Source organism: Plectropomus leopardus, chromosome 20 (assembly GCF_026936395.1).
Source record: "Plectropomus leopardus strain MGB_pleo_1.0 chromosome 20, ASM2693639v1, whole genome shotgun sequence".
In the NCBI taxonomy this organism is placed as follows: Eukaryota; Metazoa; Chordata; class Actinopteri; order Perciformes; family Serranidae; genus Plectropomus; species Plectropomus leopardus.
Window position 1 is genome coordinate 11432875 of NC_142195.1, and position 23696 is coordinate 11456570.

The 23696-nt window shown below is 37.9% G+C and overlaps 3 protein-coding genes across 15 annotated transcripts in view; 2 read left to right on the plus strand and 1 right to left on the minus strand.

Annotated features, from left to right (window-relative positions):
• The window catches only part of add1 (adducin 1 (alpha)), a 36639-nt gene extending 33441 nt beyond the window's left edge, over positions 1-3198 (plus strand). For 6 of the 13 annotated variants that reach the window (XM_088070616.1, XM_088070613.1, XM_088070614.1 and 3 more), the window contains one exon: positions 1871-3198. In XM_088070616.1, coding sequence (XP_087926742.1) covers positions 1871-2154 — 284 coding nt within the window. In that variant the 3' untranslated portion in view covers positions 2155-3198. Of the gene's footprint in view, positions 1-1251; positions 1306-1870 lie in introns of all 13 variants that reach the window. The other 7 variants (XR_015775093.1, XM_088070617.1, XM_088070622.1 and 4 more) reach the window with 7 other exon arrangements.
• Positions 3199-4357: 1159 nt separating this feature from the next.
• Positions 4358-8401, minus strand: LOC148186179 (uncharacterized). Its single transcript, XM_088070626.1, has 3 exons — positions 8064-8401; positions 7748-7885; positions 4358-7054 (listed from the first exon to the last, which is right to left on the minus strand). The coding sequence occupies exons 1-3, from the start codon at positions 8347-8349 to the stop codon at positions 6945-6947; spliced, it is 534 nt and encodes a 177-aa protein (XP_087926752.1). The 5' UTR covers positions 8350-8401; the 3' UTR covers positions 4358-6944.
• Positions 8402-9414: 1013 nt separating this feature from the next.
• On the plus strand, positions 9415-22010 carry nop14 (NOP14 nucleolar protein homolog (yeast)). Its single transcript, XM_042509135.2, has 19 exons — positions 9415-9584; positions 10005-10187; positions 11723-11857; positions 12091-12232; positions 12494-12639; positions 13946-14077; positions 14180-14302; positions 14427-14558; positions 14656-15010; positions 15847-15977; positions 16086-16171; positions 16276-16411; positions 17466-17567; positions 17986-18139; positions 18244-18403; positions 20131-20278; positions 20828-20946; positions 21082-21237; positions 21326-22010. Exons 2-19 carry the CDS (start codon positions 10005-10007, stop codon positions 21420-21422), a joined length of 2637 nt encoding a protein of 878 aa, XP_042365069.2. The 5' UTR covers positions 9415-9584; the 3' UTR covers positions 21423-22010.
• The last annotated feature ends 1686 nt before the right edge of the window (positions 22011-23696 follow it).

Sequence of the window (23696 nt, forward strand, 5' to 3'; positions counted from 1 at the left end):
ACAGGCTTTTCTAGTAACTACCAGGTGATGAGTGCATGATTGCAGACAGAATTGGACAAAAGCAATGTCTCCAACACTCCCACATGGGGGACCAAGCATGTCTCCATGAAAAGAACCCAATATTACGCAAGAATATACCGAATACAACACATCGAATGTTCAAAAGTACAATATACCTTTGGCTGTGCGTGCCCTCCACCTGGTTTGTTCCTTAGTTTCAGCTAGGCAGCTATCACTGTTAGCCCAATAAAAAATCCCATCTCCACCTGACGTTTAATGTCTCACATTGAGTGAAAATACTAATAATCTGCAAAAATGCATTTTGCTAAACAAGCCCCAGTTTATGTGGAGGCTGTTTTGCCCTGATATTATAGCACAGTATGACAAGGTCAATGTAATTTCAGACTGTTATTTCATTTTAACACAACCCTCTTTAGCTGCTTAAATACTTGGACAAACACAATGGCTAGATATGTGCTTTATTGATATATTTTTAAGCATTTTAAAAATACAAAATCAGAATTTGGTAATTGATAACTCATTTTAAGAACCATTTTTTGATAAATAGACTGCAGGGCTGAACTTTTTTTGTCATCACAGTGTCAAATTCTGCAATAAACACATTGTAAATAACTGTGATATTGCACTCATGGATATTTTGAATGAGTAGTATTAGTAGAAAACTGCACTATAAAATGTAACTATCATCTTTTTTTATTGGTCCTTTTTGTTGACTTCAGTGAAAGAGTTTTGGAAATAATGTACTTATCTTTTTTTTTTTTACTTTTTTTACAGGCAATTTGAACTGCTTTGTACTGAAAGCAGCAGAAAAGCAGAATTGAGTACTAGTACTAGTACTAGTATTGAGTACTAGTATCTGTATCTAGTATCTTATAATTTACATTAAGTAATATTATTGTAGTGATATTCAAAATGATCACTTATTGCATATTTCTCATATCTTGCAATGCTTTATTGTGATTTTGAAAGTTAGATCAGTGAAAACAGGACCTACACTTGTAGCGCTCATTACACAGTCAAAAGGGAACAACAGGTAGTTTCTGTACTCCCAGCAACTGGATTACTCAAAGCCTAATTTAAACATATTTCTCTTTTAATGCTGCACCGGTTTTGAATTAACTTAATTTGATCCTCTCACCCGTCTTGTTATGTAACCCCACATGTGGTTATGTTATTAAAACGCAATATTTTCTGTGTTGTAGACTTTTATTTTTGTTTGTTTGTACACAGGGTGCAAATGAGCCCTGGAACTGCACTCATTAAGATTTCCCTCTTTAAATGAAGGTAAAACAAAAATGCTGTACCGAGTGAGTACCAGCTCAGGCCTTCCAAAAGAAGAAAATGAAAGAAATCTGAGAAAAATATTAAATTCTGATTGATGAGAGCAAAGTCTTGTTTTTAGTTGCTTATTCCTAAAGGTAACAGGTAAAGATAATGAGTCCTGGAATGGGGCTTTTCTGTTAAATAATTTAAGAGTGATAGTGAGTCTTGGTTTGGCTTTTGATTTGAAAGGAAAGGTGTCAGTTTTCTTAGTTTTATTAACGTGTTTGTGATTTTGATGGGAATGTTGCCTTTGGAAGTTGTAGGCTTTGTGTTCTTTATGTCACTTAAAATCAGCAGTGTCTTTAACTGATTTAACAGACATAAATCTTATAGACGCCATAAGCTAAAGAGGCCAAGTGGACTCATGCAGTGACAAATGAATGCTTTTTAAAGTAGAAAAATGTGGATTTAACAGCTTATCCAGTGGTCGATTTGCAGTAGCCTCAGTGGCGTGTAAGCTCAGCAGCGCAGATCCATCACTTTGTCCTCTGAGATCAATAACTCTCTCTCACTCCCCTCCTACCAGAGTCCCTGCCTGAGCAAACGTACAAGGATGAGAGCGACGCAGCCACCCTGAGACAGACCCTTCCAGATCTAACACCTGACGACCCCTCCGATGCCCCAGCACTTCCTGCAGAAGATTCCGCCCCTGCTACCGCAGACGCCGCCGAGGCCGCAGAGGGCGAGGAACCCGCTGATGCTGGCGACCAGGAGGGAGAAGAGTCTCCCAGTAAATCCCCCTCCAAAAAGAAAAAGAAGTTCCGCACTCCCTCCTTCCTAAAGAAAAACAAAAAAAAGACAGAGTCGTAGATGGGAGAATGTTGGATCGGTCCTCAAGGCTGGCCTCTGCCTCTTTTCTTCTTCTGTCTTCTATCATCGCACCCTTCGAGCAAGCCACAGTAACACACTGTTATGCTTTTTTTTGTTGTTTTGATATCATTTGTCGCTGGCTTATTAACCTCTTTTTCCTCGTTAGTGTGTGCCAATTTTGTATACAGTGTAAAAATGATTGCATAAGGGTTTTTAACTATTAGAGGCTTTTTAGTTGTGAGTGAGTGATGCATTCTGTCTTGTCAACTCCATCTGGCCTTTGATGCATGTCTATTACTTACAGGCCCACACATAATGTGAGGTTTTAGGGTTTTATTGCCCTCTTTTTTTCCCTTTTTTTTGTTTTTAAAGAAGTATTACTAAACTGTTGTAACCACTAGAATGTATTGGGATTGTATCAAAATATGTCAAAGTGTCTTTAAAAAACAGTGAATGCAGATAGAGAAGCTTGAGCTCTCATTTAACTGGTGGTAAATTTGGACAGTGAGAACTACAAATTGTATAATTTTTCTTCTGATGCTGTGCAGCCATATAATATTAGCAGGGCAGGAGATCTATATCTGGGAAATTTAAAAGCAGTCATACAAAGTCCATAATAATGTCTCCATAATCAAATATTTTGATTAAATCATCCACAAACAAAATCAAATTTGCTGAGTTTTAAAAAAAAAAAAAAACACTCAAGATTGGCCCACGAGCATTTAACACAGCCTTAACTCACAGGTATTTTGTATTGCGGTTTAGATCTTTTTATGATGTGCAAGTTTGGTTTAATATTCCTCAAATCACATTCATCCACAGTGCTGCAAACCTGCAGATGATTTCGTTTTTACTCTGTGAGTGTGGTTCACAACCAAGTGTGAGTCATCCCGGGCAATGTCAGTAAGCATCATTGTTTATTGCAAGGGTTGATGATAATATATTAGCTGCAAGTCTTTACTATGAAGGAATGTGTAAAAACAAATTCTCGGTTCACATATATCATTTATTCTAATAATTTGAGCCTGGCTTTGTTTTGCGTTTCTCTGTTAAAAAAAAAAAAAAGTCCAAACCAGATAGAAAAGCTACATATTATGTGTGCAGATTTCTTTTTTTGTTTTGTTGCTTTTTCTCACAAAGTAGATTGAGCCATGATTGCTTGCTGTGAGAGAGCACTCTGACCCTCCTCTTTTATAAAGCACTGACTGGGAACTGGTACCACATGTTCGATCATAAACATAGATATACTTATACTATGTAAATCTGCATGATCAATCATATTTGAAACCCTCAACCTGGACTTTAAAACTCCACTCTGAACAATTACTTTTTATTAAAAACCTGTGTTTCCAGTTGCGGTAAAGCCACACGCTACACTGGAGAAACATTTTATTTTACTGATGTGTAATGAGCTGTGCTTAAAGGTTGCAGGGCATTAATATCTCCATGCATTGCTTCCTAACTTTTGTTTATTCATCCTGTTTTAGTGACAGGTTCGTTCATCACCTAACTCATAATGACGGGAAGCTTAACCTAATCCGAGACGCTTATTAAACCTTTGGTCATGACAGATTATGTATCTACAACATTGCATACAAGCTGAGAATGTCTAACTTGTTAAGGACTGCATGTGTAGAGTGCTTAGAGCGTGTACTGTCCTTTAAATGACTGTAATTACCCTGTTTTATTTTCAGTTATATTTTATTTTAGCTTTAGTGTGCTGATAACGATACTAAAGTCCTTGTAGTCATGGTTTTCATTTAAGTCATCTTTTTTAAATCTCACGGCTCCGCTGATTTGTATTCTCTGTCTGAACTACTTCCAATTTAAATGTGTCTCATCATTATACCATATACAGACTTCACCTCTCTTTTCTCATGGTTCTGCCTCTTTTACAATCATAAATAAAAAAACACTACCTTGGGAATCACCAGTGTGATTGCAGTCATTTGTGTTAAATCGGTGCAAATAATGTAGAAATATACTGATAGCAGTCTCCTTTATCAGTGCTCAGTGCTTAGTTTCAACGAAACATTAAAACCACCGACAGGTGTAGCTGTGAAATGTTCTGCTGGGAAACCTTCAGTCCTGACATTCATGTTGACGCCACTTGACACACAACCCATCCAGACGGCGCTGCAGACCAAGTAGATAATAAATATGCATCAAGAATGTAAAAAAAGAAAAGAAAAAAAGAGTACAATTATTTGGTTTTATGGTAAACAGTTTATTAGCTGATTAAGTATTACCAGCAATGTGTATACATACAGGGATAGTTTTTGCATCTTACAATGTGTAAATGTCCCTCATTAGCAATAATACATGCAAAACTATCAGTAGTAGAAAGCAGACAGATCACAGAAGAGAACAATGAAACCAACAAACAACATAAGAGCAAAAATATAAAGGACAGAAAAAATAAACAAGGATTACAATAAATCAAAAATTGGGCATAATGTACAATATTTGTTTCCATATATTTGGTATGCTGTAGCTGCTTTTCAGGGCCTGAACTTAAGCTAAATGCTCACATCAGCATGTTTATATGCCAACAATGATAATGCAAGCATGTTCGCCTTTAAAAAAAAACAACTTTAAGCAGCATCTCCTGTATGAAATTTGCTTTACATATTATGTGTATTATTAATGACCATCTGGCCAGGCTGGGTCACCTCTACAGGTGTACAGGACTCAAATACGGACTTTTTCAGTGGGCACAGATGAAATATGGACATTGATGATGGATGTAATCAGTAAACTGGACACAGCTGCTGAAAAGGTATGGAGATCTTTTACTTGAGTAAAAATAGCAGTGTAGAAATACTCTGTTACAAGAAATAGTCACGCAAACATCAAAATATACTTAAAACACAAAAAGTAACAGTACTCATTATGCAAAATGGTCTGTTTCACAATTGTGTATTACATTGTTGGATTATAATTATGATGCGTTTGAGCTTCTGCATTATTTCTATGTTGCAGTTGGTACAAATGGGGCTCATTTTAACTACTTAATATACTACTCCTTAGCTTAAAGTAGTAAATGTAACATTTTACTTAACTAAAAGTGCATACATATTATCAGCAAAACTACTCAAAATGAAAAGTACTAATAAAAATTGGGTCCTTTAAAAAAATGTCCATAGGCCTATTCTGTGTTCTTGGATTATTAATGCTGATTCATCACGATGTAATTTGTAATTCAGTGTTGCAAGCCAATCAACATCTTTATGTATTGTTGGGTTGTTTGATCTTTTGAACCTTTATTTTAAATGAGCTGCGTAAAATGTTTATATGCTAAGTAAATGGGAACAGTCAAAGAAATGTAGTGAGGTAAAATGTACAGTATGTTCCTTATAAATGTAGTAAAGTACAAATACACAGTAGCAGAAATGGAAAAACTTTTTACTGTTATTGATGGAGCTTTCCCTGTGATCTTCTCTCAGTAATAGATTCTACACTCTATCGTGTAGCTTTGTGCGTGTTTACTTTTCCTCATATTATGACTACTATTATAAGTAGTATTCATTGTATTAGTAGTAGTATTCAGGATACTGTGATCACTCAGTCACAGCTCATAGCTAACCTGACTGGAGACATTTACTGTCAAATGCTGTTTTTGTCTCCATCAGGGTGCTTCCTTCTACACAAATGCTGCTCCTTCTCATCTTAACTTTAACCAGGAATCTAGTTTGCTGCTCCCTTCTCCCTATAAAGTGTCTCAAAAATCAGCTCCTTATCATATGTGTCATGTAAACTTCAGAGTCACACAGGGGACATTCTTCAGACAAACAGTCCACCCTCAGGGCAGTGATTGCTGATTTAATGAACGCACCCAAACCCTCCACCCTCCAACTCCTGGTGTCCCTGCTACTCCAGGACTAACACTGGATAGGATGGTCCCATCACCCCATAGTTTAAGCAGCATTGTCAGCAGAGGTCTCTTCCTTTCCAAAACAAATGGACCAGGAGATATAAACACTAAATAAAGCTGCTTCATGTTAAAATAAAAGTCTGTGTTTTAACGACGCCGCATTGCATAGAGGCTGCTTACTACAGTAAACGATGCAAACACACAACTGGCCGATCTTAGAAGCAGTGATTGGTTTGTCTGTTCTGGGCGACTTTAGAAACGTGGTGGTGCAACATGTTTGAACTCGGTGGATGAGGACCAGCTCATTATGTAGATATAAATGACTTAATCTAAGATAACAAAACAAATCCAATTTTCAGATGTTTATACACTAAAGAAACAAATGTATTATAAAATATTCAATTTCTGCCAATATATCTCCCTAAATCCCTACACACTAAGTCTTTAACCACTTAGTCAATTAGGCAACTTTTTTTTTTTTTTTATAACTGATTAATTGCATTTTGAAAAAAAAAGCCCACAATTCACTGATTTCTGCTGTTCAAATGTGAATATTTGTTGGCTTACTGCGATATCAAACTGAATATTTTGGGGTGTTGAACTGTTTCAACAACTCAGCTCTACCTTCCAGCATGGCAGCACGTCTCTAAACACATAGCAGCAGAATAGTGCTAGTTGATTTTAACGCTGTGTGTTTACATACAGTGATGGAGTTTTGTTGTGTGCCGGCTAACCCAAATCCAGCTCCGCATTTGCCGGCCCTCCAGTTCACAACACTTCCCTCACACACGCTGGTAATTCAACAGACGACTATACAGTGATTTTCTCAACATCTCTGCAGAAATTCACCTTCTTGGGTTTCTTCTTCTTGTTTTTCTTGTCTGCTCGTCTTCTTCGCTTCTTTATTTAAGAAGAACTAAGATGATGAGGTGCTGGAGATACAGTAGCCGACTTGAGACTCGTCTTCAGTCTTCACTATTGGTCCAACTGATGCAAGGGACGCATTGACAGCTCTCCCTTTCAGAACTATGATATTAACATACAGTGATTACAAAAACTATGCAATGTAAAGTACTGTGCAAAAAAAGGTCTGAGGCCACCTTAAGCTCTGTCATTTTAGCAAGGTTATTATGATCATATGTTTATTTCTCATTAGTTTCTTTCCTAAAATACAACCAGAAAATACAGAAAATGTGTATATAGCAGTAAAAATTGTAAATATAGATATAGAATAAAGCACCTTCAACAGACTAAATTTGCTAGGATTTGGTGTGACCTCCCTTTCCACTTAGCACTCTCTGGAGCAGACAACATGAGATTTACAGCATTAATCGTCGGTGTATTTACACCAGGTTGCATTCACGTCAAAATCTCATCATTAATTCTTTGAACAACCTTTTGTAATAGTTGTACAATTCCATGTTTCACACTAAATACTGACTTCAGTCTGAAAACGCCATTTTGTTCTGACTTTTTTTGGTGTTTAATGCATTGCACTTGCATTATCATTATATTTAATAAGAGACTGAGAAATAAATATACATATTGTCATTACAACTTTGATAAAATAACAAATCAATGGTGGCCTAACACTTTTGCACATTACCCTGCACAAACAAGAACGAATAAGATTTTTTTGAAGTCTACCAAATTGGAGAAATTGCACATTTGTTAAGGATAAAATAGATTTAGCTGATGTTAAATCAATACATGTATTACCATCCTCTAGTAGGCCACGCAGGAAGGCTCTCTCTTCTGTAAGGAGTGCCACCTTTTCCTGCAAGTGTCTGATCTGCTGGTCCTTCAGCTCTATGGTGTGTTTGGCTTTTTGCAGAGCCCCTGTCATGTTGGGTGCAGCTGTAATAAGCCAAGAAGCAAACTAATCAACACTGTTCAAGTAACACATAAACAATGTATAATGCAAAAAGTGGGGAAAATAGTTGTAGTAAAGTTATACTGTGTATGCAATGTTTTTTGGGTGTTTTTTTTTAGCATGCATGAACCAAATTATGCCGCCACTGGCTCATGCTCTTACCCTTTGCAACTGATTTCTTATGATTATCATTCGCTCGCAGATATTTCCCCAGACTGGTGGGATGCATCAACTCGATGTGTCGTTTCAGATTGGTTAGCGATGTGGCTGATGTTCGGACTTGTTTTTTCATGGTCGGCGCGCACAGTTTGCATGAAAATGTGAGATTTTTTCCGTTGTAATCTGCACCGATTTGTTCATAAAAGTCCTTCAAATATCCATATGAACTGGCTTCAGCGGTATCCATTGTTTGAGTTGCGTTTCCGGAGTTGCTATTAGCATTAGCCATGCTGCTTGTGTTGTTTCTGCATGTTGGATGCTGTAAATCTCGGGGTGCCGTGAGCTGCTGTCGCGAGAGTTAATAACGCTCATGATGTTTATGTTTATTTTTAGGGACTGTACTTTGCTTTGCAAATATTGTTTTGATATAAGGGTGGAATTTTTATTTTCATTTTTATTTTTAGGGACTGTACTTTATTTATCAGGGGAGAGAGTGTCTGGGATGTGGTTTTATTTTATTTTATTTAAATGATGTAAAGTTGGAATATAATTGGCTACACACCTTTTTGTTTTTATATTTATTTTCAGGGACTGTACTTTAGCAGGGGAGAAGCTGTCTGGGTGTGATTTTATTTTATTTTAAAGATGGAAAGTTGGAATATAACTGACTACATTTAATTTCTGTTTTTAATCTTTCAGTTTAAATTAAATTACACAACTGACAATGTGAGGCCTCCATTTTTCTAGCATCATAGCTAAAAGTCATTAGATCAAAGTTATTAGGTTACAGTTCATCATCTGGGGTCCATGAATGGGTGAACCAAATTTCACAGCAAACTGTTAAGATGTTGCGATAAATATATATATATATATATATATATATATATATATATATATATATATATAAAAAGGTCAGGGATTACCTAAATCCCCAAAGAATAGTTTACATTGTCTGCAAATCATATATGCCAATCCACCAAGGAGACAAGGAAACTCTGACCTACTGACAACACAAGAGAAATAGTCAGAGGTCACCAAAGTCAGAATGTACCATCTAGGGACCTTGACAACCTGCTGTATATTTAATGGCAAACCATCTGATATTTGTTGCGATATTTGCATAGTTGCATGCATCACAAAAACAAATCCAAACACAATAACAGACACACAAAAAACAGTTACTGCAGGAACTATAATTAAAACTATAGTCCCATGTATTGTGCTGTCGATTATTGTAAACTACTCTACACCAGATTTTCGTGTAATCCGTGCTCTTATTTTGAAGGATGACCGCTAGAGGCGCTGTAGGTAAAAAAAAATCACACCGGAAGTAGCTCTCGCTATCTTCCTTGTTTTGACCTTTGACCTCAGACTTGTGCACGCTGGAAATGGCAAGCTAGTGAAACAACGTGGATAGTCAAATATTAAAGTGTTATGTATTAAAGTCGGAGTTGTCAGAGCTTTGGTGTCCCATGTTTTCTTTTGCCTGGATTTAATAACTCGACTTCTCACCACGGCTGAAAGGTAAATATGGCGTCTGCGCGATAATGTCAGTTTGTTTACAAACTGTCGACGGCTCATACTGAAGCTACTTTGCTTGAAAGTAGCTCCATTTTTTGCAATTTGTCAAAATGTTGTCGTTTTGATATTTTTTGCTTTCGTGACTACATAACTGTCACACATGTACAGTTTTTTGACCTAAAAAAGTCTTCAAGCTAACTGTTAGCTAATGTTAGCCCGAGTAAACTGAGACGAAACTTAGCCTTTGCACGATTACAGCAACACACATTGAAATAAATAACACGTTATTCAGTGCCCATATAACTCATGTAGTGTACTGAATAAGAGTGTTGGTATAATTCAGTCTTCAGGTGGAGGTAGGCTGATGAGCAGACTCTGTAATGTCAGTGATGTTAGCTCACTCAGCTCACCTCTGTGTTTCAGATGGGAAAAGTACCCAAAAAGAGGAGCCTCGCCGACAAGGTCCGCAAAACCAAGACCTCCACTGAGATCAAAAACAACCCTTTTGAGGTGAAAATCAACAGGAAGAAGTTTGAAATTCTCGGGAGAAAATCCAAGCATGATGTGGGTCTGCCTGGTGTGTCTCGATCCAAAGCCATTAATAAGGTAAGAGGAAATCCCACGTTGTTTGTCCTACACAAGTATTTACACAGCCAGAACAGTTGTGCCACCTCTAATTGCTAAAGTCATTAAATGAGTAAACATATTTACTGTAACTCTTTAACCTTAGTGCACTTATAATCTACCTCATGTTCTCCTCTTAGGTGATGTGAAAGGGTAATAATGGATGTTTTTCACCACTATCTGTTTTAATACATTCACAATCTCAGATGTTAATTCAAAATTACTGGTCTTGACAATATCATAATACTGTTCAATTAACTTACTTGCCAAGTCTGTGAAATCAAGAATTAATCAATACACAGATGCACATTAAATTAGACAAATAGATATGGATTAATATACTGTATGTTATATAATTTATTTTATAAAATGACCAATCTTATATATTAGGGAAAATAAAGCATGGCTTTGTTTAATTCTTAGTTTCTTGCTTGAAACACTATATGCATGTTCAAACTTTCATCTTTTGCTGATATAATTATTCTACACATAGCTCCAGTTTTATGGAATGATCCGGTCAGTGCTGTGAAATCAACTTTATTTATTAAATTATTTATTGCAGCTTGTGATTATTTAATGTACTCTCAATAAACTATCAAGCAACATTTTTTTTTTTAGTTAGCACATTATTGGTTAGGGCTGCTGAATTAATGGAAATGTTATAGAAAAGGCAACATGGCCCAGTGCAATATTCAAATCACCAGAGAAGCAATTTTTAGATAAATGTCATTTTTGTCACAACATGCTATTATGAATGAAGCATAGTGGTGCTATTGAGAAGTCTTGGCCTGCAAATAATATTCCAGATATAAAGGTAACTCACTCGTTTCTTGCAAGCAAAAATCATATTGACATCTTTTGATATTGTTTTGTTGTTATTTTAACAAATTTTAAATAATCGAAAAATGTCTTAAATTCTTCTTAAGTCTTAAATCCAAGACTGGCATGCTCTTATTTTTTAGGAGTACCTCCTATCTTGGCTAGTCAGAAGATACTTATAGCCTTAGGAAGCTTTTATGAAAATGACTCCTGGCTGTCCGACCAAACTAGCCAAACACTCAGGGAACTGCAGCTGCAAATAGAATCCATAAAAGGGGAAAATGTCAGTGTAAATCTGGACAACACAGCAGAATAAAGAAAACAAAGGCAGACTCTGAATAAAACATTAAAGATTCTGCCATCCGATGAAACAAAAAATAAACTCTTCAGCTGTGGCACTGTATCTGGCAGCCGTGGGTCACAGCTCATTATCCATTTCTCACTATCTGTGCTGTGAAGCCTGGTGCTCACAGCATCATGCTGGGAGAGGGATTTTCTGCAGGAGAGACTGAGAGCTTTGTAAGGACAGAGAGTATCACGGACAGAAAGTCAAAGTGGAATAAAAGTGTTGTTGCACTTGAAGGGAACACATTTGTAAAGAGTCAATGTTTTGTAGCATGTTGGGAGCTTTATGTGTGTTTGTCTGAGGGGAGGAGTGGATGGGAATCATATTTTTTGGGGGATTTTTCAACCTCTAGAGAAAAGAAACCCTCCTGAAGGAATACAAGCAGAAGGGCAAGTCCAGCAAATTCATTGACAGACGCTTTGGAGAGTATGACACCAAGATGGCACCGGAAGACAAAATCCTGAAGAGGTTCGCAATGGAGAGACAGGTCAGTGATGTAATGACTTGTGCAAGGGAACGACAAACAACAGGTCCTGGCAGGTTACTTTTCAACTGAATAAAGTTGGCTTTCAGACAGATATGAAAATATTGAGACATCACAACATCACAAAATACTCAGTTTGTCTGTACTTTGACTTACTTCTGTAGCTTCTGAAAATTTACGTTGATTATTTGTTACTTATAACATAAAACAGCTATTTTCACAACTTTATCCTCCAGCGTGTCTACGATAAGAAGGATGTATACAACCTGAACGAGGAGGAAGAGCTGACTCACTACGGCCAGTCGCTGGCTGAGATGGAGAAATTCAATGATATTGTGAATAGTGATGATGAATCAGAAGAGAAAGGCCTTTTGTCAGGTGGGTATGGCTGCTGTGCAAACACCAGATAAACAGAGCTTTGGATGTTTGTAAGGAATCTTATAAATCTTCAGCATCACATCATTTTTGTGGATTCCTATATATTTACAGAAATCCATGTTATAATTAGAAAAAAACATGAACGTGATGGCTTTTTAGGTGGGGATCTATCACTCCCAGCCCACAACTGGATTTTATAAGTCATGTTACAGATGACATTGCTGATACATAAAAGTGACACTCTTTCTCTCTCTCATCTAGCTGAGCTGACGGCCTCTCACTTTGGAGGAGGAGGAGGTCTCCTCCGAAAGAAAACACCAGGGGAGCAGCAGGAGGAAGGAAACCAGAGGGCCAAGACCAGACAGGAGCTGATTGAAGAGCTCATCCAGAAGTCCAAGCAGGAGAAGGTGAGCCGGTAACACAGTCCTGTTGATTAACTGACCTTCTCATCCTGTTTGCTCTTTGAAACCCGAGCACGGGAAGAAGGCAACAAAGAAGAAATGACCCCAAAATTAGCAAGAAATTAGTAAGATGAGCAAGAGAGAAATTAGTATAAAAAAAAAAGGAAAGAAAAAGAAAATTTATTTAATAATTTATGGAACATTTCATATAAACATTTCATATAAAGTCGCTCATTGCCTTTTTCCCAAGTGACCCGCACTCTCACCATATGGTATCATTATTAGTCAATAAAGGAAAAGTCTGATGATAATCAAGATTTTTGTTGTTGTGAACAAATCCCATACAAAGCAAAATCAACATTTACCTCACTAACTCGTATTGCCTGTGTAGCTAACGCCTTATGTGGCTTCGGCTGGGTGTTCACATAGTGTGTGTTTTTTATGCGCCAGCATCTTTTCAGTGGTTCCCAATTAGAAGGGAAAAAGCGCCACACCCAGCCCCCTTTTTTTTTAGTGCTCTGCCTTATTTGTGGCAGCTCTGAGCACTTCCAGTTTTATCTCTGAACTTTCTCTCTGAAGAAAGACACTGGTGTCGTCACTGTCACTCCTTTAGCTGTATATTTCAGTCAGTTGTAAGACTGTTGTTAGCTGTGTGGTCATCCCTCTGTTAACATAGCATTACGTTGCCACCAAACTAATGTTAATGTCAAGATATTGTTGTCAAAGCAACAAAGGGATGAAGCACTCCCCAGCACCCTGCTAGCACTTTTTTTCCAGAGAAAAATGCTGTGGACACAAGGCCTTATATCCCTGTGTCATTGGTGTCCAAAAACTTTTTAAAAAACCAACAATGTTTAACCACCGATTCAGTTAAAAAACAGCACCACTGATTTTACTGGATGACTTGTTCCTTTGCTACGGAGCACAGCCGTAGTAATTTCTTTTGGGTCAATCCCACATGCACCGCCCTGCTGCTATTAACTCACTAGTGCACCACATGAACTGAAAATAGTCCCCAACAAAAATACTGTCTACTTCTATTTAAGTAGCTTCAGTTGACTAAAAACAGCGCCCACCGATTTATGAAAATAATTTAGCATTTTCAAAAAAAGGAGGTGTTCATTTGTGACCCATTTTTAAGGATTTGCGTCCTCATAGGAACCAATGGACTGACTTCCACAGACAGGCTGTGGTCAGAAAGTACTGACACGTCATTTTACAGGCGTTTTCGACAGTAACACCAGTATAAAACATGACCGGTCTTATGCGTTAAGGATGCTGGCATTTTACTGAATTTTCTGTACTTTTTCAGCGTGAACGGCAGGTGCAGAAAGAGGAGGCTCAGGAGCTGACAGAGAAGCTGGATCAGGAGTGGAAGAGCATCCAAGCTCTGATGGTGAAAAAGATTCCCAAAGGTGAACGCCCTGAGGAGGAGAAGCCCAAGGTAGGGTTATGTTGCACCAATCCTTGACCAAAATGATGTTACTCCCCTGTGTGCTTTCATTGATCAGTGGCAGAGCCTGATATTTCTTCAACTTTGTTCCAGCCGGAAAAGTACGACATGATGGTCAAAGAGCTCGGCTTCGAGATGAGGGCTCAGCCCTCGGAGAAGCTCAAAACCCCAGAGGAGCTCGCCCGGGAGGAAAGGGAGAAGCTGCAGAAACTAGAGGTACGTTCACAGCACACAGCGGCTGTTGAACTCCTTTATCTCAATGCAATCAACTTCCTGTCATCGTCTCATATTTTAATGTTCTGTGTGACAGTAGCTTTTTCGTGCTCTGTTTTTTCTCTAGGCTGATCGTCTGAGGAGGATGATGGGAGAAGAAGTCGGCGAGAGTTCACAGACTCAGATCCACATGTCCGCTGATGATCTCAATGATGGCTTCATACTGGATAAGGACGACAAGAAGACCCTGTCTTATCAGGTATGACACAAAGCACTACGAATGATGTGTTCATGAGAAGACTGGTTTCTGAAATTATTAACACAGAATGTCTTAAATTTGCATTTCTTTTGTCCAGGATGGAAAATGGAACCTTAAAGAGGAGTCTGAGGAAGAAGAGGATGAAGATGAAGAAGAGGGAGAGAGTGGTGCGGAGGAGGAATCAGAGGCAGAGGAGGGAGATGGAGATGGAGATGAAGAGGATGAGGATGAGGATGAGGAGGAGGAGGAGGAGGAGGAGGAGGAGGAGGATGGGGGCAGCAGTAAAGAAGAAGACGGTCACTCGGACCTGGAGTCAGAGCAAGAAAGCGATCACGAGGAGAACAAACAGGAGGATGAAGAGACCGGTGCCAAAGCAAACAAAAGTCTGAGCAAAGAGGAACTGAAGGCCCAGCAGGAGGCAGCTAAATCAGAGCTCCCATACACGTTTACCGGTAACTACACACAGACATTAATGTACACAACTACGCTCAGGACCCATGTCATCAAAATCTATTAGTTTGACACAGATCTTAAAAAGAAAGAAAAAATCTTTTTTTTTTAATACATTTTTTTATTCGTAAATGTTGGCATACAAAAAATACAGCGGGTATGTACTTCAATTAACATTTCCTTTATATATTTATATATATATATATATATATATATATATATATATATATATATATATATATATATATATATATATATATATATATGAACAACTTAACCACCCACACACCTAGAACATGTAGGACACTTGCCTAGAAGAGCAGAAAGAAAATATTTAAATTTTTTACAAACACACACACACATTTATACTGTTAAGTATCTCTGTATGCATACCTGCCTGTGTCAACCTACAAGGTGTGCATATTAATTATAATGCACATATGTAAAAGGCATATATCTATGAGAGTCTTTAGCATAAGGAGTGGCATGTTGGCATGTGAGGAGAAACAGCATCTAAATTAACCATGGACATAAATACAAACATTGAGATGAGAAAACAAATACAGAATAGAAATTAAAAATAAATACTAAATAAATGGAATAAATAATAATAATCTAAACAGTATGATTATTAGTTAGACAATATGTGGCTTGCATGGACCAATATCCTGCTTTAGAAACGACTGTTAGGTGGTATCAGTCAGAGCTTTAATACTTTTGTTTTTATGTAAGTTTCTTAACTTGCCTTGTCTGTTGGAGTTGACTTTAGTTTATCTTCTGAAACAGGCATTGCTGAGATCACTGTCGTCACTATTCTGTGTGTTTCCTCCTCTCATAGCTCCAGAGAGCTACAGCGATCTGAAAAATTTGCTCCGTGGCCACACCCCTGACAACCAGCGCCTAATCGTGGCCAGGACTCAGAAAAGCAACCATGCCAGTTTAGCTGTTGGCAATAAACTCAAACTGCAGGTACAACATGGAGCAGGCTATTCTGTAAAAGAGTGTTTGTCTCTGTAGGCCCTTTTTGGTTGTCTTCAGTGCTGTATGAACTCACAGTGTTCTCTCTGTTTGTGTCAGAAACTGTTTGGCTTTCTCTTGGAGTACATCGGAGAACTGGCCACCAGGAGTCCGCCTGAACTCACCACCATAGATAAACTCATACCGTGAGTTCATGAAGTTTCTCAAGTTTTGCCGCCAATTCAAATATCAAGTCCTCAAAACGTGATGTGATCATTCCTGAACTGTGCTTTCTTTTCTCTGTCTGTAGAGAGTTGTACACTATGTGTCAGATGTTTCCAGAAGCAGCCTGCAAGGTCATGCAGAGCATCCTCGGAGATGCTGGTCACAGCACGGAGGAGGCGCTTGAGGTCAAAGGACATGTTGCCTTCCCAGCACTAGACATGGTATGGATTATCAGCTGTGAATGCTGGGAACATGTTGAATGTTGGCAAAATGAAGTTAAAAGACATATATATAAATAAAACTTTAGATAATGTTGTATTTACAACATTAAGATACTTGAATCACACATCGACCTTTGGTCAATGTGTGATTCAAGTGTCTTCTGAGGACAGTATTAAATGTTATTAAAAGAACAGATTTAAGTTCTGATTTTTATTATTATTATTTTAATTTATTCAGATATTCAGATCCCACAGTTCCCAGCCACACAAAAAGTAATCAGAGAAAAAAATAGATAAATGAATAAATAATATTATTAATAAAAATGAAATCATAATAATAATAAAAAGGTTTTTTTTAAACTAAAAGGAAAGAGGTAATTATAGATTATTCTGTGAAAATGTAATTACTTTTATTGTTGTTAGAAATGGAACCAACCACTTAATCGCCACAATAATTTCATTTTATTAAATTTATTCAGCTTTTAACGTCTTTTTGTCAAAATGATTCAAGCCTTTCTGTGTCAGATTTGTGTCAGACTTTTTATGTTAAAAATCTTTAAACCCACCACTGAACCTAAAATTTTCCTTTTACTTTATGCTTGCGCTTTCCTGTTGGCAAAATGTAGATTAACCTAACTCACTCTATAGTCCTACATAAAAGCTATATCTGCAAAAGACCAAATATATTCTTCCTATCTTCATACTTACTTTCTATGGTTAAATAAGACAAATATAGTTTGGCGGAAATTAGGCACAATTATCGTGAAAATGTCTTAAAAACCATTAAATTAAAGTGTCTGATATCAGCACACACTATGATACACATAAAAATACATATGTACACACAAAGATATTTAGATACCCATCTATCTCAATATATATATTTAAATATAGAAGTGTATACATTCTTAAAGTGACTTTTCTTAAACTAAAAAAATACAGAGAAGGTGAAATGAGGCCCTTGTTCTCGGTCTCAGATGGCGATATTTATTTTTCATTCTCTCCTCTGTGTATTACAAATGCAGCTACAGTATGTTTGTTTTTGTGTTTCAAGCTCATCTACCTGAAGGTGACAGCCCTGCTCTTTCCCACATCGGACTTCAGACACCCGGTTACGACTCCAGCGCTGCTTTACATCAGCCAGGCTCTCACCAAGGTACGCAGTCTTCAGTGTGTTTGTTTTTTATCTGCTTCGTTATGGCTGTCTTTGTACTGTTACTCACTGCTCTTTCCTCTAATGGGGTTTCGGCATCTCTCATTCTGTTTGAATCCAGCCTCCTCCTCTCATCAGTCTTTTTTCTGTGGATTTTCTCCAGATGAGACAAGGCGTTTTATATTTACACCTCAAGCGTTTTCAATTATTCATTTCACGTTTTGCAGGTTGCTGTATGAAATTTCACTGTTGTTTTTCTCTTGAGCTGCAGCTTAAACACGTTTTTATTTGGTGTTTACATGGCAGTTATGTTACAGTGAATTTCTACCCAAAAAAGTCGAACGTCAGTGGAGTAATAGTTTTCAGTGCTAACACTGTGATCTTACCTGTGTATGTTTTTGTCTATTATTTGTATGCCCAGTGTCCAGTGAGGTCATTACAGGACGTGACATCAGGTTTAGTGCTGTGCTCGCTGGCAGTGTTGTATGTCTCTTTTTCAAAGCGCTTCCTGCCTGAACTCATCAACTTCCTGGCTGGAATGCTGCATCTGGCCGTGCAGGACAAGACCTCTCTAGGTAGCCACACACTTATTTTTTAACAGCGCATTTCCACAGGCGTGTATCGGTGCCATCAGCTGTAAGAAGACGCAGATCTGACAGACTTTGACATTGTGTTGCAGATTACACTGTAGTGCTGCCATTTAGGCCGTCGGGGAAGTGCAGTGATCTGCTGGTGTTGTCAGACGCGGAGTCCTGCAAGAGCTGGAGCAAGAAAAGTCTCCCACTGTCTGCGACCCAACACCTGGAGCTCAAAGATGACCTCGACAGAGATCACCATAGGTAAGAGGGGAAAGCAATAAGTCTGGAGGGGAAGAAGCTGGTCAAACTATAGATGCATTCAATGCTGTTTCAATTAGTTGGCATACAATTCTATTAATATCTCATCTATTTTACAATTGGCTGCTACAATATAGTAAAACAGCTCTGTGAGCAGTCACCAAGCGACAACTTTTGGCCGTAAGTAACCAAATTTGAAAAATAAGGACTTGCTGCTTAAGCTCAAAGTTCACACATTTTGCACATAACTCCCCATAAAACCATCACTTATCATTATACAGAATAAATTAAGTAAGCTAACCGCAATGTTGAACATTTCCTTTTGATTTGAACTGCGACGCATCAATGCTAGTTCTTAGTCTTACCTTGAACCAGAACCAGCTATTTTTTTCTTTATTTATTATTTATTTTTTTAGATTATTTTTGGGGCATTTTTTAGCCTTTATTGGACAGGACAGAGTACTAGCGTGAAAGGGGGACAAGAGGTGGCGACATGCAGCAAAGGGCCGTGAGCCGGAATTGGCCTAATCGGAGCTGAGTATGTAACAACACCATGTAATAACAGGCGCCGACACTTGCTTGGAGACAATTATAGGCCCAGTAGGAAGAGAGGGAGGGAGATGAAGTGTGAGAAAACGTGTTGTCTTCACACTGCTTCTCATGTTCAGTTTGGACAACAATACGACCACCAAAAATGAAACGGCCAGACAAGGAAGTAAGATTTGGGTAGTAAGATGAATAACCTTCAATTGTGTGGGGAAAAAAAAGACAAGCTCATTTGTTCTTTAAGAAAGTATAAACAGAATAACCCAGATATAGAGATCTCCTCTTCAAACAAGTGGATTACAACATGTTGTGAAAAATGAGTCATGTGATGCAGTGCTGATGAGGAACTCATGTGTAATGAGGGTATTCATTAATGTACAAATATGTAAGATAAGCCATCATACTGTGTTTACCTGTATGGTTCTGAGCTGATAGATCCACTCGTGTGATTCTGATGAGTCGCCAGTGTGGTTTTCACACAGCAGCTGGTGTGTGGGCACAAAGCAAAGCTCGCAAACAGGCTGCAGCGGACCATGATCGCGCACAGTTTGTGAGAATATACATTTCTATTTGTACTCAGCTAAAATGAATATTCATAACATGCGATAACCACCTTTGAGTCTGAGTGGTTTATGTTGGAGAGACATTAATCCCATATATTGGCTATATTTGTCAAAGAAAAATAAATAAACCTGTGAGTCACAAAGTAAAAACTCCAAATGAATCATTTATGTGTCTGATATCAGTTACGAAGATTAGACTTTCAAAATCAATGTGGTTTTTTTTTTCAATAATCACTAATTTATTCAGTGTTTCCTTTGGAAACAGCAGTTATACAGTTTAATTCTTATGTCTCAGACTGCTACAACCCTAAATACCTACTCAGTAAAGTATCTTTAAAGGGACGGTTCACTCCCAAATCAAAAACACGTTTTTCTTCTTAACTGTGGTGCTTTATTATTTCAGCATGAGTTGCCAAATGTTGGAAATATCGGCCATAGAGATGTCTGCCATCTCTCAACAACAACAACAACAACCTAAAAGCTATGTCTTTTTCCAGAAATTATGACCCAATTACTCAAGATTATCCACAGAATTTGTTGTGAGCAGTTTCATGTAGGAGCTATTTTATTATGCAACAGTTAAATGGAGATGATCACGTACGTTCATGCATCTCTCCGCAGATTGATGTGTCTGTCTACTTGCCTTGACCTGGTGAAGAGATGCTGCCAGCTCTACAAAGACCTCGTGTCCTTTACACACATCTTCCAACCAATCAGAACGCTGCTTTCCAAACATCTTTCAGCCCAAACATTACCAGAGCATTTACAGGTTTGTTTGTTTTTCTTTTCCTCCCTCTTAGTCTCTCAAAGTAGCTTATTGTCAGTTTCTCCTTAATTAAGGTTTGTAAATGTTTACTAAGGGTGCAGATTTAACAACTACCTTTCCTTATAGAAAAAGTATGATATTTATAATTTTCTCTCTTATCGCAATTGGTCAGGTTGTATTTTTTTATTTTTATTTTCCTTAATTTTTAATAAGATTTTTTCTCTAACTATTACTGTCGCTCTATTTTATGTTATTTTTCTATTTTTTGTTTGTATTTTTTTATGTATTATTAGAAGTAGTACTAGCAGTATTATAGTTATCAGTATGAGTATTACTATAGCTACAATTATAGCTATTATTTTTATTTTTTAATTAAGTCATTTTTTTTACTTAAAAGTCATCAATAAAGGTATTTATTGATGTATATTTACTTGGCATTGAAACGTCCACACTACCACTGATTACTGTGTGCCATAAAAATGTCAATAAACAAGTGAAACAATTTTTGCTGTTGCTGTTGCTGTTGAAACAAGGTTTGCTGTTTTGTTGCAGGAGCTTTGCAGTGAGATCCTGGAGACCATCAGCAGTGCTCCTGTGACTCACAGCCGACTGGTTTTAGAGAAGAAGAAGCCGATTCCTCTAAAGCTGCTCACACCCAAGATTGTAGAAGTGTAAGTGGTAATCTAATGGGTACACAAGTTTGTCGAAATGAATTGCCACGTCAAAAAGCCAAGAGAAACCGCGCATATGTGCTGTAAACGCATCTGTTTTAAATATCTAAGTATATTTTTTTTAATATTTGTCAGGCTGGACTATGGAAAGAAGCGTGGCAGCACCCGAGAGGAGAGAGAGAAGGAGAGATTGAAGCACAAGTACAAGAAGGAGTTCAAAGGAGCTCTGAGGGAGATCAGAAAGGACACGCGCTTCTTGGCCAGAGAGAAGCTCACTGAGGTCATGAACAGGTATGGATAACACACAGTGTCCGTGAGGAGTAAACCGAAACGTTTCCGTGAAAAAGCCTCTCACTTTGGTATTCATTCTGTGTTTCAGAGATGCAGAGAGGAAGAGGAAAGTGAGGGAACTCTTTGGCAGTTTGGCCACACAGGAGGGAGAGTGGAAGGCCCTGAAGAGGAGGAAGAGGAAGTGAAGTACAAAATCTCAGTTTTTATCACTTCTCTCTGTCATGTTTCCCCTGTCAAATGGACATCTCCCATCCGGATGTGGATAACAGCCTGTACGAGGCTAAAATGTCAAACTGGGAACTGTTTTGTACTTGTTTTTTTTAACACAAGATGGATAAAACTTCCTTGTCGCAACACACATTTTATACTATTTGACACATAGCTGTCAGTAATACACGCCAAGTTGTCAAATATTATGATGTAGGCGTCTGATAGGACGGTCAGATACTGTTGGAAGTGTCAGTCGACACAGCAGTGAATACTTGGTTTGCATTTTCCTTTTTTTCCCACCAAAATCACTGTATTTTGCTAAAATACAGAAAAACAATAAATGAAAGTATCACTCTGTTCCCTCGCCCTCTATCAACAGTGTATTTGTGTTTCCAGTCACATTCAGTAAAGTAAGATTCTTGGTTATTCCCACTATGACAAAAAAGTCAAATATTTTTATTCAAATGCTCTGATAAAGGGGGGTTGGTACAGAGGACCCTCTAAGGTCGGAGCTATGTATGGCTAAAAAAATAAAATCTGAATGCAAAAATGCAAAACACAAACATCATGTTGTTGTCACTGTACCTGTCTGCATGGATCAATGATGAAAAATAACGAGTCACTGGCTACTTGAGTGTGTGTGTGTGTGTGTGTGTGTGTGTGTGTGTGTGTGTGTGTGTGTGTGTGTGTGTGTGTGTGTGTGTGTGCGCGCGGGGGGGGAGGGTGTTCAGGGAAACAGCAGGTGTCAGGTGTGCACGATAACAAGTGCTACGGTGCAAGTCCAGCACTCTCTGCAGGATTCATTGGTCAGAAATGGAAGTGAAAAGTAGAGAATGAAATGACTCACTCTGTTTTGCTGGGCGCGCTGATCTTTATGCAAACCGTTGGTGAGATTCACAAAGGCCGCGTTTACATCCGCAAGAAACGTGGTTTCAAACTTGTTTATTTTACAACAAGTGGAAAAAAAGTAGTGCAGCTGGAGATTGATGTGCAGTGAGCACAGCCTGTGGTAAGATGCTGGGCGAGTAAAAATGGGACGTCGGTCTTGGTGTTAATGAAGCAGAACTGTCTTTTGAAGAAAAGATGCTGGAGGAGTTGTTTGCAAGGACAGACCTTCAGTGCATGTCCGTCTCTTCTTTCTCTCTTAAGCACACATTACAGAGGCTGCTGCTGGACAGCTGGGTACAGCTCATACCGTCATCAAGGTCGACATTTTTTGTCGTGATAACACACTGGTTGGTCGAGTGACGACAAGCGGGGTTATTTCTGCCTTTAAAGCGAATGCTCTGATGAAAATAAACAGTACATTTAATCAGAAGTCCTTACATTGCTAAGATTATGGACTGATATTTAAATAGAACAGCAATGTGTTTGTGGTAGTTTTGCATCTGTTTGTTGTCATTTTGTGTCTGTTTTAGGTAATTGTGGTATTTTTTTTGTCTCTCTGTGGTCATTTTGTGCAGTGGTTATTCTATGTACTTTTATGTCTTGGTCTTTTTGGGCTCCTTTAGATAATTTCGTCTCTTTGAGAAAATGTTGCAACTTTTTGTTTGTTTTGTGTGTCTCTTATTGTGATTATTTTGTGTCTCTTTGCGATTCCTTTGTGGTCTTTTTGTGTCTGAGGTTATCTGTTGTAGTTTTTGGTTGTTTTGTGTCTCAGTGATCTTTTTGTTTTGTGTAATTTTGTGTCTTTTTTGGTTGTTTTGTGTCACTTTGTGGCCCTTTTGTGTCCTTTTGCAGTTGCTTTTTGGTCCTTCAGGAAACTTTGCTTCTCTTAGTGCTTTTTTGTAGTTACGTTGTGTTCCTCTGAGGTAATTTTGTATCTTTTTAGTCTTTCTGTGTCTCTTTGCAGTAATTTTGTGTCACTTTGTGGTCTTTCTGTATCTCTTTTCTTGTGTAATTTTTGGTCATTTTGTGTCTCATTGTGGCTATTTTGTCTCTTTGCACCTCCTTTGCATCTCTTTGTTGTCTTTTTGTGTCTCTTTGTGAAATTTTTATTTTCTTCCTGGACGGTTTGTGTAACTGTGAGGGACATTTTGCATTATTGTTCTTGGTTGTCTTTTTTCCTACTTTCCTATGAGATATTAGTAATAATAAGATGGATGAAATCTCCAAGACATGCAGCTGAGTTCAGGCATCACAATCATACATTGTCCTAATTTTCACTCACAATTAATAATTGGATATAAGTAACATATACTAAGTTAAAGCAAGCTGTTTTCAACATGTCAGCATACAGATAAATGAAC

What these genes read in the sequence shown, in the direction of transcription:
- LOC148186179 (XM_088070626.1), bottom strand. Translation starts at nt 8,349, where the DNA reads ATGGCTAATGCTAATAGCAACTCCGGAAACGCAACTCAAACAATGGAT. An exon ending in TAAGAAATCAGTTGCAAAGG is followed by an intron (nt 7,886 to 8,063) that starts GTAAGAGCATGA and finishes GGCTTATTACAG; the next exon opens with CTGCACCCAACATGACAGGG. An exon ending in GCGTGGCCTACTAGAGGATG is followed by an intron (nt 7,055 to 7,747) that starts GTAATACATGTA and finishes TTAATATCATAG; the next exon opens with TTCTGAAAGGGAGAGCTGTC.
- nop14 (XM_042509135.2), top strand. Translation starts at nt 10,005, where the DNA reads ATGGGAAAAGTACCCAAAAAGAGGAGCCTCGCCGACAAGGTCCGCAAA. An exon ending in GGTTCGCAATGGAGAGACAG is followed by an intron (nt 11,858 to 12,090) that starts GTCAGTGATGTA and finishes TTTATCCTCCAG; the next exon opens with CGTGTCTACGATAAGAAGGA. An exon ending in AGAAGACCCTGTCTTATCAG is followed by an intron (nt 14,559 to 14,655) that starts GTATGACACAAA and finishes TCTTTTGTCCAG; the next exon opens with GATGGAAAATGGAACCTTAA.